The sequence below is a fragment of the Sus scrofa genome, chromosome 10 (genome assembly GCF_054392235.1).
Source record: "Sus scrofa isolate SSC_HxYL_T2T_F1_AM1 chromosome 10, Sscrofa_HxYL_maternal_Yorkshire_Landrace_v2.0, whole genome shotgun sequence".
Taxonomy (NCBI): domain Eukaryota; kingdom Metazoa; phylum Chordata; class Mammalia; order Artiodactyla; family Suidae; genus Sus; species Sus scrofa.
The window spans coordinates 76,572,136-76,592,061 of record NC_139392.1 but is presented as its reverse complement, the minus strand read 5'-3'; the positions used below and the strand labels follow the sequence as shown (position 1 = coordinate 76,592,061).

The 19,926-nt window shown below is 37.8% G+C and overlaps 1 protein-coding gene across 4 annotated transcripts in view; it reads left to right on the top strand.

Annotated features, from left to right (window-relative positions):
- GPR158 (G protein-coupled receptor 158) overlaps positions 1–19,926 on the top strand; it is a 340,973-nt gene that overhangs the window by 285,173 nt on the left and 35,874 nt on the right. For all 4 annotated transcript variants that reach the window (XM_021064907.2, XM_084980331.1, XM_084980333.1 and 1 more), the window contains one exon: positions 13,023–13,132. In XM_021064907.2, coding sequence (XP_020920566.2) covers positions 13,023–13,132 — 110 coding nt within the window. The remainder of the gene's footprint in view (positions 1–13,022; positions 13,133–19,926) is intronic.

The window sequence follows — 19,926 nt, the reverse complement described above, 5'->3', positions numbered from 1 at the left end:
TCCTCTCCAAAAGGAGTGAGGCAATAAGTGACTCAGACTGAATCGGGCTGCAAAGCAGTTCCCTCATCATAGGGATGTGATGTTTATGTTAATTTGCCATTGAGAGAGAATTTATAAAGACCAGGTGGCATCACCTAACGCTTTCTTTAAACAGAAGTAAAAAGGTTTTGCATCCATCTTTAAGGAAAGAATGTAGGAGAGATAATTATACCACTCTAGTTGATATAGTGCTTTCCCATACATCCCCCTTCCTGTGGGGGAGGGAGAGAAGGAGTGATGAACTCAGCTTTCCGGATGAGGAAGGAGGTGGTCAGAATGACCTGCACAAGATCATGTAGTTAGTAAGTGGCACAGCAGTCTCTTACATCTCCAGATATTAGTAGTTCTTTCCACTATATTCCTCTGCTTCTCACGAAATACCTGCTTATTTCTGTCCAGGGCATTGAGAGTTGGTGCTGGCCATGGTGACCTCTCTGCAGAGGGAGATGTGACAAGACAGGTCGCTTCAGAGCCTGACTTATGACTGTCGTTTCAGTAATTACTTTTACAGTTTTTTTTTTTAAGTTGTGGTTTATAGAACCTATTGGTTTATATATGTTTTCTGCACACTTTCTTCAACAAATTGGCAAGACTCTTCAGACTCTGTACAGAGGGACAGTTTTTTCCAGTGAATATCTATGCAGGACTCCCAGTGGAAAGGATGACCCACAAAGCCAACGTGAACAGATGGGCCGTGGCCAAGGGCCAAGGCCACCTAAGGACCAGGAAATGGCATACCAGTTGAGCATCTTGTATATTCTCTTCTTGGTTTAAAAAAGCATTTGCTTTTTATCATCTTGTATATATTGTATTCATCATCATATTTTCTCCTTTTCTTTTTGGATTGCTATACTTCAGCTCTTTTTCTGTGAATTCTGTTGCCTCTTCGTTTATTTATTAAAGTCTCGGGTTATTAAGATCCTTCAGTTTCTCTGAGGTCACTTTTCTGTACCTTGCCATCTCCAAAAAACATCAGTTCATAAATATGACATATGGTACCTTCTCCATTTTGCTTTTGGATCCTCAGTACTTAGAAACAACCCTCCAAACCCCATTAAAAGCCAGGCAGTTTAGTGATTACAATGAATTACTTGGAAATCTTTTCATGCATTTTTATTCCTTTATTACAAAAGTAATATACTCTTACTAAAAAAGTCAACTATTACCAAAAATGCAAGTTAAAAAGTAAAAATCAGGAGTTCCTGTCGTGGTGCAGTGGTTAACGAATCTGACGAGGAACCATGAGGTTGCGGGTTCGGTCCCTGCCCTTGCTCAGTGGGTCAAGGATCCGGCGTTGCCGTGAGCTGTGGTGTAGGTTGCAGTCGCGGCTCGGATCCCACATTGCTGTGGCTCTGGCGTAGGCCGGTGGCTACAGCTCCGATTTGACCCCTAGTCTGGGAACCTCCATATGCCTCGGGAGCGGCCCAAAGAAATAGCAAAAAGACAAAAAAAAAAAAAAAAAGTAAAAATCTCCTTCTCCTTCCCTGCCTCCTAATCTCCAAGCCACCTATCCCAGAGGTAAATAGCCTTAATAGTCCATTTTGTGTGCAGCCAGACATTTCTTTTTTATGTATGTACAAATAGAAACATAACTTTCTTTTCATTTACAATTTCTCTTAAAGATGTTTTATAGCAACAGAATCAGATCCATTGATTATTTTAAAGCTCATGATTGTGCATTTTATAGGGCTGTAACATGAATAACAGATTTAAGCCATCCTCTTAAATCTGTGGGTGGAGAATATTTTCATTGATTTTTCTGTCACACTGCTTAAATGAATATTCCTGGACTTACATCTTTGCATATTTTGGGTATATGTGTATATGTAGAGCATTTTTCTAGAAATAGAATCTTTACTGCATTTTACTAGGTCTTGAACACTTTCCTCACCCTTCCTGGTGTTGGTCTGAGCTCTGGTTTTCCCATTTCTATGTGTGGCTGGCTTCTGGTCACGCCCTTAACCCTTGCTAGGTTAAAACCACCTGTTAGAACAATTTTATTTTTTATTTATTTATTTTTACTTTTTGGAGTTGCACTTGCTGCATATGGAAGTTCCCAGACTAGGGGTCAAACTGGAGTTGTAGCTACTGGCCTACACCACAGCCACAGCAACACAGGATCCAAGCCATATCTGTGACCTACACCCCGCTCACAAGAACACTAAGGGAGACCAGGGGTCGAACCAGCATCCTCATGGATACTAGTTGGATTCATTTCTGCTGTGCCACAGTGGGAACTCCCGTAGAACAATTTTAAAAAGCAGATTATTCAGGTCGTGCCCTGAAACTATTGAATCCAAGTTTTCCACCAGGAAAACCTGGGCTTTCATAACACCCTCCATAGGCTATTCTAATGTTTAGTCGCAGTTGAAGACCACCAAATTGGTTCCTGGCTTCCAGTTTTTCCCATGAATACAGCTATATTTTCTCTCTGACCTAGTAGTTCATACTCTGGGGTATTGTTCTTTTCTTTCTCAATTTCCTTTTATGAATTTATTCCACTTTTGTTTTTCAGCATTCATTTCCCCATTTATCTGCATTCTTTTATCTTTAATTGTAGTTTTAATTTCTTTTTACTTGACGATTATTTTACCCTATTTCAACCTTATTCAGTTTAACTCCTCCTTGTTTACTACCCTGAATAAGCTGATCAAAGTTCTGGGGCACCACGCATTCAGCAACATCCAGCCTCCACCAAATTCCACTGTCTTTACCTTATTACTCTGTCTTTCCTATGTAACGACAGGCAGTAATGCTAGTGATAACAAGTTTGGGCTCCAGTCTCAGGCCGAGTGTAAACCCCAGCTCTGCCACTCATTGACTGTGACCTTGTACAAAGTCGTTAACTTTCTGTGCCACAGGTTTTCTGTAGTTAAAAGTGGAGCTAATAATGCCTACCCTCAAAGGATTATTTGCAAGGAACCAGTAAGATGATTTAAAAGTAATTGGAATATAGCAGGCACTCATCATCCAAGTCCCTCTAAAAGATGACGGACAGATCTGAGGGGCTTCCCTCTCTTCGAGTGCAGATTTCCTCTTTCTTTGACTTCATCATATGGTTATGCATCGCCATCCCACTTTCCATCTTCCAGAATTTTGTTGGTATCTGTCATCTGTTGTCATTTCTACTCCTACTCTCTTTGGCCTTAAGCATTTTACAGTCATTTAACTAGTTTCCAGAAGTAGCAGATATAAACATGTTCAATCTGCCAGATTTAACTTGAAGTCTTCATTCTTTCTTAGTCACAACTAAAACATAGATATACATCCTTGAAAAGATCCAAATTATTTCTCCCAATGCACCATGACCATATCATGTTTTCCTCATTGTTTAAAAATATGGCAACCAAAAAAGTCGTTTCTCAGCAGCTCCTAGTCATGAGCCATGCACAACAATCTCAGACTTACGAACTTGATGATGAGTTAGACCCTACCAGCGAAGACAGCCTTGGTTGATTTCTTTTCATCTTTTAAAAATGTCTCCTTTAATATCATTTTTCACAGTATTCTTTCTCTAAATGCATGCCCCAGGCATTTCATGGCTTTTTATTCTATTCTTACATCATTTGTTTTGAACACAAGTGGATAATAGCATTTCTGGGTGATTTCAAATGTAAGGTCTCCTTTTGTGGGAGATAAGATAGCGGTGAGATGGCTCCAGCGGTCCCTGCCTCCTGGTATTCACAGCCTGTGTGTTCCCTTCCCTTTGACCACCCTGTTTATAATTAATAAAGCACATCAACCTTTGTTGATTGAGAGACCATCACTCCTACAATGAGGTTACAAAAGATTATGACTTCCATCTTACTGGCAGACTCTCTTGCTGGCTTTGATGAACAAAGTTGCTATATTGGTGAGGTCTCCATGGCAAGCAACTGAGGGTGGCCTCCTACCAACAGTCAGGAAGGACTGAGGAACTCAGTTTTCTTGGCTTTCAAGGAGCCAAATCCTGTCCACAACACATGAGCTTGAAAGTGTATCCTTTCCCATTTAGGCCTTCAGATGAGACCTCGGCCCTGATCAGTATTTTTGTTGCCATCTGGGGAGAGACCCTGAGACTAGCAAAGCCTAGATTGCTGACCCACAGATACATATGTGTGTTGTTTTAAGCCATGAAGTTTATAGTAATTTGTGATGTAGCAGCAGATGATTAATACACCTTGTGTCTCTGCTTTTACCACTGTACGAATAGCTCTGTTACTACATCAAGGGCACTCAATTTTCCCTATTTCTCTTGCTTCCCCTATATATTCCATCTGACTCCACAGTATTCAGAAGCTTATTTTCATTTGAAGATAAATGTACAAAAGGACTAAACAGATGGTTGATTCAAATTTGACAAATATCAAAAGTAAGTTTGTGGGTCTTGGAGTTAGACACTGACCAGGAGTGTGAACAAAAATCATTCTCTGTTATCTTTGGGCCTTCAGATCTAACTGTAGTTCAGGGAATGAGGCATGTAGTGTTTTATTTTATTTTATTTTTTACTTTTTAAAGATTTTTATTTTTTCCATTATAGTTGATTTACAGTGTTCTTTCAGTTTTTAGTGTACAGCAAAGTGACCCCCTCGTACAATATACATACCTTCATTTTCTCACATAATCTTCCATCATGTTCCATCCCAAGTGACTAGGTATAGTTCCCTGTGCTATATAGCAGGATCTCATTGCTTATCCACTCCAAATGCAATACTATGCATCTACTAACCCCAAACTCCCAGTCCATCCCACTCCCTCCCCCTCCCCCTTGACAACCACAAGTCTTTCTCTAGGTCCATGATTTTGTTTCTTTTCTGTGGAAAAGTTCATTTGTACCATACATTAGATTCCAGATATGTGATATCGTATGGTATTTGTCTTTCTCTTTCTGACTTACTTCACTTATATGAGAGTTTTTGGTTCCATCCATGTTGCTGTAAATGGCATTTTTTCTTTTTCTTTTTTATGGCTGAGTAGTATTCCATTGTGTATATGTACCATATCTTCTTAATTCATTCATCTCTCTATGGACATTTACATTGTTTCCATGTCTCAGCTATTATGAATAGTACTGCAGTGAACATGGGGTACATTTATCTTTTTCAATGAAAGTTCTGTCTGGATATATTCCCAGGAGCTGGGTCATATGGGAGTTCTATGTTTAGTTTTCTGAGGTACCTCCATATTGTTTTCCATAGTTGTTCTACCAGTTTACATTTCCACCAGCAGTGAAGGAGGGTACCCTTTTCTCTATACCCTCTCCACCATTTGTTATTTGTTGACTTGCTAACATTGGCCATTTGACTGCTGTAAGGTGATACCTCATTGTAATTTTGATTTGCATTTCTCTAATAATTAGTGTTTTGAGCATTTTTTCATGTGCCTGTTGGCCATCTGTACATCTTCTTGAGAGAAATGTCTATTCAGGTCTTCTGCCCATTTTCTGATTGGGTTTTTGTTTTTTTACTGTTGAGTTGTATAAGTTGTTTGTATATTTTAGAGATTAAGCCCTTGTCAGTTGCATCTTTTGAAACTATTTTCTCCCATTCCCTAGGATGTCTTCTTTTAAATTTTGTTTTACAGTTTCCTTTGATGTGCAAAAGCTTGTAAGTTTGATAAGGTCCCTGGGGTTTATTTTTGTTTTTATTTCTGTTGCCTTAAGAGACTTACTTGAGAAAACATTTGTATGGTTGATGTCAGAGAATGTTTTGCCTCTGTTCTCTTCTAGGAGTTTGATGGTGTCTTTTCTTATGTTTGAGTCTTTAAGCCATTTTGAGTTGATTTTTGTGCATGAGATGAGGGTGTGTTCTAGTTTCATTGATTTATGTGTGGCTGTCTGGTTTCCCCAGCACCACTTGCTGAAGAGACTGTTTTTTTTTTTTTCCCATTTTATTTTCTTGCCTCCTTTGTCAAAGATTAATTGACCATAGATGTCTGGGTTTATTTCTGGGTTCTCTGTTCCATTGGTCTGTATGTCTGTTTTGGTACCAGTGCCATACTGTCTTGATTACTGTAGCTTTGTAATATTGTCTGAAGTCTGGGATGGTTATGCCTCCTACTTGGTTTTCATTCCTCGGGATTGCTTTGGCAATTCTGGGACTTTTGTGGTTCCATATAAATTTTTGGATTGTTTGTTGTAGTTCTGTGAAAAGTGTCCTGGATAATTTTTGATAGGGATTGCCTTGAATCTGTAGATTGCTTTGGGTAGTATGGCCATTTTAACAATATTAATTCTTCCAATCCAGGAGCATGGAATATCTTTCCATTTCTTTGAATCCTCTTTACTTTCCTTGATTAATGTTTTATAGTTCTCAGCATTTGTCTTTTACCGCTTTAGTCAGGTTTTTTCCTAAGTATTTAATTTTTGGGGTGTAATTTTAAAAGGTATTATACTTTATATTCCTTTTCTAATGTTTCATTGTTAGTATTTAGAAATGCAACCAATTTCTGAATGTTAATCTTATATCCTGCTACTTGGCTGAATTCATTGATCAGTTTGAGTAGTTTCTGGGTGGAGTCCTCAGGATTTTCTATATATAGTATCATATCATCTGTATACAGTGACAGTTTTGCCTCTTCTCTTCCATTTTGGATACCTTTTATTTCTTTTGTTTGTCTGACTGCTGTGGCCAGGACTTCTAATACTATGTTGAATAAAGGCACTAAGAATAGTCATCCTTATCTTGTTCCAGATTTTTGCAAGAAAGCTTTCAGCTTTTCTCCATTGAGTATTATACTGGCTATGGGTTTATCATTAATGCCTTTTATTATGTTAAGGTATATTCCCTCTATACCTACTTGGTTAAGAGTTTTTATCATGTGTGGATGATCAGCTTTGTCAAATGCTTTTTCTGCATGTATGGAGATGATCAACATTTTCTTTTGTTAATGTTGTATATAATATTGATTGTATGTTGAACCATCCTTGTGAACTTGAGATGAATCCCACTTGGTCATGATGTATGATCTTTTTTATACATTTCTGGATTTGATTGGCTAAAATTTTGTTGAGAATTTTTGTATATATATTCATCAAAGATATTGGCCTATAATTTTCCTTTTTGGTAGTATCTTTGTCTGGTTTGGTATTAGGGTGATGGTGGCTCCATAGAATGTCTTTGGGAGTATTCCTTCTTTCTTGACCTTTTGGAAAAATTTAAGAAGGATGGGTATAAGTTGACTGTTAGTTCTATTCCACCTACCAGGCAGTGAATAGAATTACTACTGAGACTGTGGGATCTTGTCATATTTGCCTTTATTTTTTAGGTCTGTGACCCTTTCATTTCTTTTTATTTTTTCAGAAGTATTACATTGGGAATTTTAGAGGGGCTTTGGCATATCTCATCTCCTGTCATAATAGCCCCAAAATGTTTCTTGTTTATATTATAAAAATTTTAAGTTATGCATATATTTTATATTTTTAGCCTATTTATCCTTTTTATATTGCTTTGGAATCATAGGAGCCAAGTGCAGTATAATATATTTTAGAGCATGGTTGTATGAAAACATGATCACAACCATAGACCCCTGCATGTGTGTAGTAATTTGTATTTCATATTTTTATTTATTGTGGTTTGAATCCAACTTTAGATAATTAGTTAAACATCTGCAGAACATACATTTTCACCTTAAATATTTCCTTGTATTATACCATATGTCTTGCCAAATATAGACAAAAAGTAATTTAGAACACATTCAAGGACTTTGAATCTACTTATTTTTAAAGCAAATCATGTATAAAAGTGCTTTAATATACACAATCTTGCCTAAATGATTCATTTGCAGTCTCGTACTTCAAAAGGTAGTGAACCTGGATAGACTGGGTAGTAGGCTTTACCAGTAAATATTTCCAAGTGTTACCTGTGTGAACTGTCCTCCATCCAGGTGTGATACCAGTTTCCTTCTTCACTTGTTCGGTAAGGACTGTTGAGAGCACAGAAAACCTGAGAGGGATGAGTGGGCTTGGAAAACTAGCAAGCTTTTTCCTTACAGGAAGCAGAGGGAAATTATAGACATGGTAGACAGGGTCCCTAAGCCCCAGAAGTCCTTCGTATCCTTTATTAAAGGGCATTTTCATCAACAGAAGTCTCACCACTAGCATCTGTCACTGTGCTCCCGTTACCCAGTAATCTTTTTTTATAGATAAATCTGTTCACACACACCTAAGAGAAATGCCAAAGCACGTAACACCTCCTTCACCTATAAAAGTGGTTTAATTCACAGCCAATTTCAGTGAACTGAAGCAAATAACACTTGACGAGTCAATTAGGAAAGCAGAACTGCTGTGTCCAACACTAGTAGGAAACTTGTTCAGATCCTCAAAATATCAGGCCTAAAACAGGAGCTTCACACCTTTCACTATCGGAGCTTCAGGAAGAGCACGAGACTGTTCTGGCTTCTGACCATTCTACCTTCTAGGCATTCCTCTCCCAGAAGCACTGGGCCTTGTACTGACTGAGCAGACATAGCAGAGGTTACTTTTCTGTCTCTGGCGTTGTGTCCATATTTGTGAAAGGAAGTTATTTTTAAATGTTCTTCTATTTTGTATATATTTGAAAAGCTTAATATTCTTTTCTCTGTGGTTCTCTTTCCTTCTTCATTCACTGTGTTCAGTATCCAAAAAGTATAGGCAATCAAGCTGATTTTAAAACTAGCTAAAAAAAATCTCATTTGATAAAATGGGTGGATAATCTGTGAAGATTTGCTTATAATGAGGGGAATGCTCAGAAAGCTATTTCCACAACAGCAATACTTTTTAAAATCACAATGCCCAGAGTATCCCACTGCAAAGATCAGCTGATTGAGTTTGGTAACCCTTTGAAAAAACTTCCACCAGCACTGAAGAGCCAAGACCTTAAAACACCCAGAGGGGTATGTCACCTTAGACCTTCAGCCAAAGGCTTCCTCTCAACAAGACTGGGGGAAACAAAACCTCTAGGCAAAGTATAGTGAGTTTCCAAGAGGCAACATTAAAGGTAAAACAAAATTGGTGGTTTTGGTGGGACACACTTTCTCTTGCTGGTGCATTCAATGTCTCTTTTTCTCTCACCCTATCCTCCTAAATCTACTAAAAGTTTCTATTCTGGGCTCATTCACCCAGCAGTGATGCATGTGCTTTGGTCCTTGGGTCACTTAGTGAAAACAGTGGTTCACTTGTATCCTGCTTCTCACATGTTAAATATCTGTATATCTATCATTAGCTTCTAGTATTAGAAAGAAAATGGGAAATGTTTTACCTAGAAATATGTACTTTGAAAATATAGCTTAGGAAAGAAATTTTTGAAGATGACATTTTCTTTATTAAATTAGCTAAAATAGATCATTGAGCAAATATTTTACATATAAATGTAAAGCATAGGATATATGGAGAAGCCTGCCTTCTCTGATTTTACATTTGATTCAGCTAATATTCACCCATACAGCTAACTATAAGATAAAGTTCAAAAGTATAGTCAAGGAGTTCCCATCATGACTCAGCAGTTAACAAACCCAACTAGTATCCAGGAGGACACGTGTTCGATCCCTGGCCTTGCTCAGTGGGTCAAGGATCCAGCATTGCAGTGAGCTATGGTGTAGGTCACAGATGTGGCTCGGATCCCATGTTGCTGTGGCTGTGGCTTAGGCCAGCAGCTACAGCTCTGATTTGACTCCTAGCCTGGGAACCTCTACAGCTCTGATTTGACTCCTAGCCTGGGAACCTCCATGTGCCGTGGGTGTGACCCTGAAAAGACAAAAAAAAGTATGCAGTCAGGGAGTTCCCTTGTGGCACATAAGGTTAAGGATCTGGTGTTGCCACCTGCTGTGGCTCAGGTCGCTGCTGTGGTGAGAGTTTTGATCCCTGGCCCCAGAACTTCTTTGTGCCAAAAAAAAAAAAAAAAAGTATACATCAAAAAGTGATGATAAGAATTCAAAAGGAGTGTCTGTAACCATCAGTAGAGAATTTATTGAGTTAGTATAATGTAATTATGTTCCATTGGAACGGTAGCTTTTAGAGCAAAGCACTCATAAATCAGCTCTCGTAGTAATATAGCCAATACTTACTGAATACTCACTGTAGCAGCCACTATGTATCTCATTCAAAACAGTCCAATCTGAGTATTAATTTTTCTAAGTTTTATTGAGGTATAGTTGATAAACAACGTTGTGATCATTTCTCCTATACAACAAAGTGATTCAGTTATGTATATACACATATCCATTCTCATTCAGATTCTTTTCCCACATAGGTATCACAGAATATTGGGCAGAGTTCCCTGTGCTATACAACAGGTCACCGTTGGCCAGTCACTCCAAATACTACAGTGTGCATATGCCAATCCCATGCCCCCAGTCTTGCCCTTCCCTCAACCTGTCCCCTTTGGTAGCCATACGTTTGTTTTCAAAGACTGTGAGTTGGTTTTTATTCTGGAAATAAATTCATTTGTATCTTTTTTTTAGATTCCACCTATAAGTGATATCGTATGATATTTGTCTTTCTCTAACTTAGTATGATAATCTCTAGGTCCTTTCATGTGGCTACTAATGGCATTATGTCATGCTTTTTATGGCTGAGTAATATTCCATTGTGTATGTGTACCACATCTTTACCCATTCCTCTTTTGATGGACATTTAGATTGCTTCCGTGTCTTGGCTGTTGTAAATAGTACTGCAGTGAACACTGGGGTGCATGTATCTTTTTGAATTATGGTTTTCTATGGATAGATGCCCAGGAGAGGGATTGCTGGTCATATAGTAGTTCTGTTTTTAGTTTTTTTAGGAACCTCCATACTGTTTTCCATAGTGGCTATACCAGTTTACATTCCCACCAACAGTGTGGTTATTATTGTGTTCATTTTACAAATGGGAAAACTGAGGAACAGCAAGGCAATCAATGCTCAGTAGTCTGTGACAACTACTGAAGAGTAGAGCCAAGATCAAACCAGGGAAACTGGATTCAGAGCCTGTATTCTTCACCAGCACACTGCAAAATTGAGAGTTCTGCTTCTCTATTTGCTGTTTCTAATGAGATATCTTATTAAGTTCACTGGAATTTCATTTTCTGTTACTATTTAAACTTACATCTCATCCATGGACACTAAAAAATCTGTTGTTCTTTCATTTACTTCTGACCAAGTCAATCTTCCACTTATAGTAACAAGTCCTCAAATTCTTCTTCTCTGAAATAAAAGTTTGAAGTATATCAGTAGTTTCCAAACAGTTCAAGAGCAATTCTTTCCTTCAAAATAAAAAAAAATATGCAGACCTCTATAGTATAGCTGTTCACCTTTGCTTATTCATTCTCTCAATTATTGTTTATTGTGCAGTGGAAAATTTTGCAATAAGTCACAGGATTTTGCAGCCCTCAGGAATCCACTGTGCCAGAATAATCTCTAAAGCCATTACCAGTGGAAATGTTTAAGATTTTATATACTCTAGACTTTAGGCGCCTATCTTTCTAGTTTCTAATTTATCATTTCTCTCTACCATAAGAAGGAACACATGCTTCTCTAATCCCTTAATCTTGTATCAAGTTTTCTCTATTTGGTTTTTTTCCCATAAAATTTTCCTTCCTCCTTCAGCTCTGATTCCTTAGTAAACAGTGCAGCTTACTTTGCAGAACTCATAATTACCATTGGACCCATGTGCATAAGAACTATGTCTAAAGCATATGAGCTAAAACTTCAAATACAAATTTATAGAATCTTAACTTGCTTTGTAAAAATAGAAAATAAAAGAAAAAAATTTATATCAAGTTTTGGATGAATCCAAACAATTTTCTGGTAGATTAAATTTTGAAATCAAATATTTATATCTTTAGCATATATCTAGTGAATTAGAAAATTAAGGATCATTGCAACTAAGTACTGTTTCTACACAAAGGAACATTATCTCCTGTCCACACCTATTTTTAACCTTCTTTTCTTCTTGACACCTTTGTCCAATCTTTTCTCCACTAATCCTGATGGGCTTGTCACACTTAGTTTGATGTCTCTAAATAGTAGAGATAGTTGAGAAACGCCAGCGTAGAGTTATAGGTAATGTCGTTCTTGGTACTGCTGGAGAGTGAGGCTCCATCTGTAAGATCTCAGCAAGAAAGTGGCAACACCCACACATGTCCCCCAGCTATGCTTTATATTTTCCAACATAAACATCTTTAGAATGAAAAACCAAAATAATACTATGGAATTTCAGGAGTGGTCATATTTTTTCTGTTAACAATAACCTTACTTTCAGCAAAACCAATCCAGGCCAGCTGCCCAGCAGAAGAAGGCAAGACTACCTTTTTCAACAGCATTAATCCTTTAGCAGGGCCAAACTACTCCCTGTTCCATGAGGGCTTCCCCCAAACCACACAGCAGCAGATGAATAGTCGTGCTAACAGTGCTTTCATGTGCCTTTTGAATATCTCCTGGAATGGGCCACTTGTTCCTTTGTGTCCCGTGGAACCTGCACAGATGTTATCACAGTACCTTTATGACTTTGATGCCATTTCTCGTCTGCATGGCTCTCTTCCCTTTCTTGTTGCCTCTGTATCCATGGAATTTAGCATGGTGCCTGGCTTAACTGATACTTGTGGGATAGAGTGGTAGACTGACTGGGGGCGCCGTGCAGCAAAGGACCATCCTCTCAGGGATGTTTCAGATGAGGATGAGTATGGCTGGAAGTGTGGAGACAGAATCAGCAAGGCTTTGGTTGGGAAAGGCAGTGGAAGCCTGCCTGACTGGCCCATCTGGGGTAGTAAAGAGCTCAGCTTGGAAATACCTACAACTTAGAGGCAATTGCTAGAAACCCCTGAAAGTTAGAATTAAAGACTTTAGAATGATTTGAAAGCAATAAGGAGACTCTATAGTTCTTTGATTTGGACAGTGAATGATCAAAATAATATTTTAGAGTTTTGTTCAAATGAATATGTGCTCATGTCAAAATTCATATTTATTAAACATCAGATTATGGAATTCTGATTTTAATCACTGGGGCATCAGCTGATCCTGAAGGTCTCTTTCTTTCTCTTCTCATCCCACAGGTTGTTATTTTGTACTTTGAGCCAAGCACATTTCGCTGTATTCTCCTAAGATGGGTCCGTCTTCTCGGTTTTGCTACTGTTTATGGAACTGTCACTCTCAAGCTTCACAGGTATATTTTATTAGTTTTCATTCCCATGGGAGGATCAAAGTGTTTGGCTTAGCATGTAATTGCAAGCGAGGTCAGCTTTTAAATGGTTAAATTCCAGAAATTTAGACAGCAAGATGATATATTTTTTTCATTTTCAAGGCAATATGTTTAGGATTCTCTAGGAAAATCTTTAATACAATTGAATTTGAGCAGTGTGCTCTAATAGAATGTGCCTTGGTTATGGAAATGTTAATTCCATAAAAAATAAGTTAAGAATGAATGTGAAAAAGTATTTACTAGTTTAGAACAGGAAGAAATACAAAGATAATACAGCTGAAATAATAATCCGACTCCAGAGCCACCAAAGAATCCTATTTTGTAGAATTCAGCAGTACGCTTATTTGGCAAAACTCTGTTCCCAGTTTCCATGCCCCAGGATAATCCTGTTGATATTCCGTAGGTGAATTTCCAAAAAATAGTATTTTCTGTTTACCTCTTTAACCAATGTGCTCTAGTGATTATCTGCCTTATAAATTGAAGAATACTTTTAAATTCCTGTATACTTTAGTTTCAAAATCTTCTACTTTTTGAAATATATATGATAAATACTAGGAAGAAAGAGGCAATAACGTAAATTACCTATCCACAAAGGCTGGGGATAGCTGGAAGTGATTCCAGGGCTTTCCTTTGCAATTTTTCTTTGCAGGTTTTCTCAATGTAGTGGTGCCAATAGCATAGGAGATAAAATATAAATTTCTCCTGCAGGATAACATTGTAGGGGAAATCCTTTATGCTGATCAGCTTTAAAGCTGTTTTGATAGCCACAGTAAGCCACTCATATTTTCATGCTAATTTGACCATAAGTATTCCTCAATAAATGTATGTTTAAGATATCTCATATAACAATTTATTTTAGATGCCATAATATGTATTATATTTGTCTTTGCCCCCTTCACGCTTTCTTGAAATGTGATCATTATGCTATCTACCACACAAGAAGCTCCATTTCTTTTGCTGTTTTTTGTACTTATTTTCTGAGAATGCTCCAGATGATCTTTTTTGAACAAATGCAAATATCCTTAACTCTCAAGTTCCTTTCCTGTATAGATCATATAGCATAGAGTTCATTGACCGAATTTCAAGAGGTCCAGTTTAAATCTCAGTTTAGCCTTCTAACTCTGGGCCACCATAGTCCTCTATTTCCTCCAGAAAGAAATGATTGGACCAATCTCTAATGTTCTTTCTTACACTCACTTTATTCTTTCCACATTACAGCACATTTTGCTCTTGTGTCCTATTCTTTCGGTTTCCATTCCTTATATGATAGTTGTTTTTCAACTGGTGCTCACTAAAAGAAATGAGAATTTATCAACCACCTTTGATGACAATAATACTTCTGGAATTACTGAAAGAATGAGAGGTCTCTTGAGACTTGAACATGACTTCTCTACCTATGAGTCTAGCACTTAGCATCTGTTGAGTCCTCTATTATATAATGCAATTGCTTATGTAATTATCTTCTTTGTCATTACCTAATTTACCTTCTCCCTGAAGTGAGGGTCTTGCCATTGAAACTCCCAGCTCTTAGTACAATAACTGACACATGACAGGTGCTTAATACATACTAGTTGTCAAGTGAATGAATGAAAAATGTTGGATGCAGACTTGGAAGCTGCTTCCCACAGTTCTCTCCGCACATAACACGTTCCTGTTCCCCTGACTCACTGTATGCTCTCGAGAGTCTGAAACTCATGACACTGGTCTGCAAGAGGCTGTTTGTGGGACAAAAACACAGTATTAAATAACACTGAATCAGTGAGAAAATTACTTCCATTCAGGTTCTCTTTTTTCCAACCTTCTGGTTACTTTCAAGAGAAAAATTAGTTTGGAAATAGTAGGTCTTTAACACTTGCTGAACAGTTGCTAATTTTCTGTCACAACAAAAAGCCAGTCAAGCTTTGGGCTCAGAACTTCCCACTGCAATACTATCTAGATAAAATTTATTATCTTTATTTCGCTGTATTTCTTTTCAGAGTTACTTTTTTTTTTTTCTTTTTTGCCGTTTCTGGGCCGCTTCCGTGGCATACAGAGGTTCCCAGGTTAGGGGTCTAATCAGAGCTGTAGCCGCTGGCCTACACCACAGCCACAGCAACGCGGGATCCGAGCCACATCTGCAACCTACACCACAACTCACGTCAACGCTGGATCGTCAACCCACTGAGCAAGGGCAGGGATCGAACCCGCAACCTCATGGTTCCTATTCAGATTCGTTAACCACTGCGCCACGAAGGGAGCTCCCAGAGTTACTTTCTATTTATGGATTCTCTATCAGCTTTTCACTGAAATTAACAACTGTAAAGTTTTCTTTTAAGTAATTTAAAGCAATAAATAGAAATTGACTTAAATAAAATATTAGCTGGTATACAAATACAAGCAGAAATTGTGAGGGTGGTATACAAATGATTGGAATTGGGAAATTAGATTACTTCATCATTCTTTTGTATATTTTATTTCTTATTTCTTATTTTTTATTTTTTGTCTTTTCTAGGGCCACACCCACAGCATGTGGAGGTTCCCAGGCTAGGGGTCCAATCAGAGCTGTAGCTACCGGCCTACGCCACAGCCACAGCAACATCTTTTGTATATTTTAAAGATGGTAATTAAAACTATTTTCTCTCTGACAATGTGTCTCTAGAAGTCTTTGCAGTGAAGAATTACCTACTGAAGGCTTAAATCGAGTGGAAACTATTTCTAATTTAATGAGCTGAATTATTCTTATCCTGTCTGAACCATATGGTTTTATATTATATTGTTTTTTCCCCATATTGTTTAAATTTAACTGTTCCAAAATTGTCTAAGTCTATAAGCTGAAGAATCAGCTCCTACAAAAATATGAGCCACCGGATGGAAGTGACTGGGCAAACCAGCTCTCTATCCTCCATCCTTAGTGCAGCAGATTCCCATATTATATGCATTCAGATGCTTGTCAGGTGAATGGATAGGTAAATGGTTACAGTGGATGGAGCTGGAAGGAGTGTCTTTGGCTGGTATCTCTTATAGTCAAGTTGTGGTCCTCAAGAAAGGACTGTGAAGATTTTGTAGTAACATGATAGAGAGGAAAGACATAAATCTTTGCAAATCCAAATCAGAATTCCAGTTCTGTCATTAACTATTTATACAATCAAGAATAAGTTACTTTAACATCTGAGAATCACTTCTCAGTGATTGTTGGAAATCTTGCACAAGACTGGAATATATGTAATTTTCTAGGTATTTTCAAGTAGGGGATTTTGGTTGCAAACCATACACATTGACTATGGCTAAATTAGGCAAAAAGGGAATTCACTGGAAGGATATGGGGAAGGTCCCAGAGTTGAAGAGAAAGCTAAAGAACCAGCCCTTGGTGAACCTGATCCAAAGGAGCTTGAAGGGATCAAGGGAGCCTGAGCTAAGGGATAAAGTCCCTTGTGTGCTATCATTTCATTTTCATAAGACTTTGTTTTTTATTTCAAAAATTTTTAAAGCAAATATTTCCTCTCTAGGCAGAAAATCCTAAGGCATTTATCAATACTGATAAATAAAACAACCGTTCCAGTCCCTTGAGATTAGGATAGGCGGGAAAGACCTGAGTTCTTGTTTTCTCTCAGCCATCTCCCTCAAGGCTTAGTAAAATTGTTGAACATTTCTTTTCCTGTATCCTGGTCTCTCACTGATCAGTTATAGTGTTTACAGCATTGTAGTAGCTCTGAAAACTGGAAGAAAATATGAAAAAGGAATAGAATCTTACTCTGTCATTAGAAGTGATACTATTAGCCTGGGCTGGGAACTTAGGATTCCATTCACTTTTACCAAATCCCCCACCTTTGTCTTTAATGGTCTCTCCACACATTTGAGACTCACACAGCCAAAGACTACCATACCAATCCAACAGAAAATTGCAAGAGTTTTGTTTCTCAACAGTGCAATACAGGGGTGAAACAAGTTGGGGGAGGGGGTGAAAGTACTCCACTCCTTCGGGGAGGAGTGTTTCATCTTTGACCTTGTTTAGAATCTTCAGCATGTGGTAGTAATAAAAAGCAGAACAACTTTTAGTTGTCATTAGAATTGCCTTAAATTCTCTACAGACCTTTGCTGCCTGCACTCCAGGCAGACTAGTGTCGTGCCACCCTACCTTATTGGCAGGCCATTCTTGAAATGCAATTTCTTTGAACCTGGAACTGTTTGTTTCTCTTTGGAGAAGGAAAGAAGGAAGAATGGGACAGGTTTTAGCTGGCTCAGTCTGAATCATAAGGAAAAAGAGAGCTGAAATAGGCAAAAATGAAGAACAGACTACACACCACATCACATTTAGTACCTTAGCGACACAGGACAGATCTAAAAGATCTAGTGCGCCTCGTGCCTCCATGGATGTGGGGCTTCACAGGATACTTGCTAAGTTGGTTTGTTGGTTGGTTGGTTGGTTGGTTTTAAGAAACCTGGGAAGTCAATATTGCTAAGCTCATAAAAGCCGAGTACGTTTTCAGGAGAAATGAGGAGCTGTTTTAAATGAAAGAGGGTGGAAAGAGATTAAGAAACTTAATGCCAGAAGAACATTTTCCTATTCCCTGTAATGTGGTTTCTGAAAACAAATTGCCTTTTCCTTTTTCTAAGGCTAATCAAGAAAAAACAAAAGACTTTTTTGTACTATATTTAAAATGAATAAGCATGCTGCAAAAAAACCTTCATCTGGCTCTAGACTAGGGATTTTCATTTCATGCATTATTCAGTACTATTCACTGTGGATACAGTGCAATACGTAGCGTTTTTCTCTGCTGCGCTCATTAGTACCAAATATTTACTTTGTGGGGAAGGATAGATGGGTGGATAGATGGATGGATGGAAGGATAGATGGATGGATGAATGGATGGATGGTTTCCTAATGAGGATATTTATATCTGTTTATTTCATGTATTCCTATAAGGATATGTAAAATACAGTAAGGTATTTTAAATATTTTAAAGGAAGAAAATCTTTTTACACATTTTCCCAATGACTAATGATGTTAAGATTATTTTTAGGTGTTTATTGGGCCTTTATATGTGTCATTACAGAAATGTTTATTCAACATTAAGTCCTACAGTGCAGCAACAGAAAGACAAACAATTCAAAGTCCTTTCTCCATTTTTAAAATTGAATTGTTTTTTCATTGTTGCATTGTATGAGTTTTCCTATATTCCAGATACAAGAATTTTATCAGATAAATTATTTGAAAATATTTTCTCCGGAGTTTCCTTCATGGTGCAGTGGAAACAAATCCAACTAGGAACCATGAGGTTTCAGGTTCAATCCCTGGCCTTGCTCAGAGGGTTAAGGATTCAGCGTTGCTGTAAGCTGTGGTGTAAGTCATAGACAAGGCTCGGCAGCTGTAGCTCTGATTCGGGCCCTGACCTGGAAACCTCTATATGCCACGGGTGCAACCCTAACAAAAGCAAAAAAAAAAAAAAAAAAAAAAAAAAAAGAAAGAAAGAAAGAAAATATTTTCTCAATTCCATGGGTTTTCTTTTTCTTTTTTGATAGTGAGCATTGATGCACAATTTTTTTTATTTCTATGAAGTTCAATTTATCTATTTTTTCCTGTTACATAAGCCTTGGTATTTAAGAAACCATTGCCTAGAGTTCCCATTGTGGCTCAGTGCTAAGGAACTTGACTAGGATCGTTGAGGATGTGGGTTTGATCCCTGGCTCTGGTCAGTGGGTTAAAGATCCGGCGTTGCTGCGAGCTGTGATGTAGGTTGCAGATGTAGCTCAGGTCTGGTGTTGCTGTGACTGTGGTATAGGCTGACAGCTGCAGCTCCAATTTAACCCCTAGCCTGGGAATTTTCATATGCCACAGGTGTGGCCCTAAAAAGCCAAAAAGGAAAAAAAAAAAAAGAAGAAAAGAAATCATTGCCTAATCTCAGATCAGGAAGATTTCTAAGTCTCTTTTCTTCTATGCATTTTATGTAAAGTTTTAGCTCTTACATTTGGGTTGTTGATTCATTTGGAACTAATTTTTTTTTTTTTTTTTTTGGTCTTTTTGCTATTTCTTGGGCCGCTCCTGCGGCATATGGAGGTTCCCAGGCTAGGGGTTGAATCGGAGCTGTAGCCGCCAGCCTATACCAGAGCCACAGCAACGTGGGATCCAAGCCGCATCTGCAACCTACACCACAGCTCACAGCAACGCCGGACCCTTGACCCACTGAGCAAGGGCAGGGACCGAACCCACAACCTCATGGTTCCTCGTCAGATTCGTTAACCACTGCACCACGACGGGAACTCCCCTTTGGAACTAATTTTTGTATATGATGTGAGGTACAGATCTAAATTCATTGTTTGCATTTGGATATATACTTGTCCTTAGGACTGTTTGTTGAAAAGATTATTCTTTCTTTATTGAATGGTCTTGGCACTGTTTTCAAAAATTAATTGACTGGAGATGCAGAGGTTTATTTCTGGATGGTCAGTTTTATTCCATTGTTCTATATATCTGTCAATATGCTAGTACCATATTGTTATTATTAACAATAATATTTTGTTAGACTTGAATATATAGATAATTTTAGGGAATATTGTGATCTTAGCAATATTAAGTCTTCCAATCCATGAACACAAATGTCTTTCCATTTCTTTGGGTCTTTTTAAATTTCTTCCAATGGTGTTGTATAGATTTCAGCATACAGGTATTTTACCTCCATTAAATTTACCCCTAGGTATTTTTTTTGACACTATAGTAAATGGAAATATTTAGTTAATTTCATTTTTAGATTGCTTATTGCTAGTATATAAAAATAAAAGTG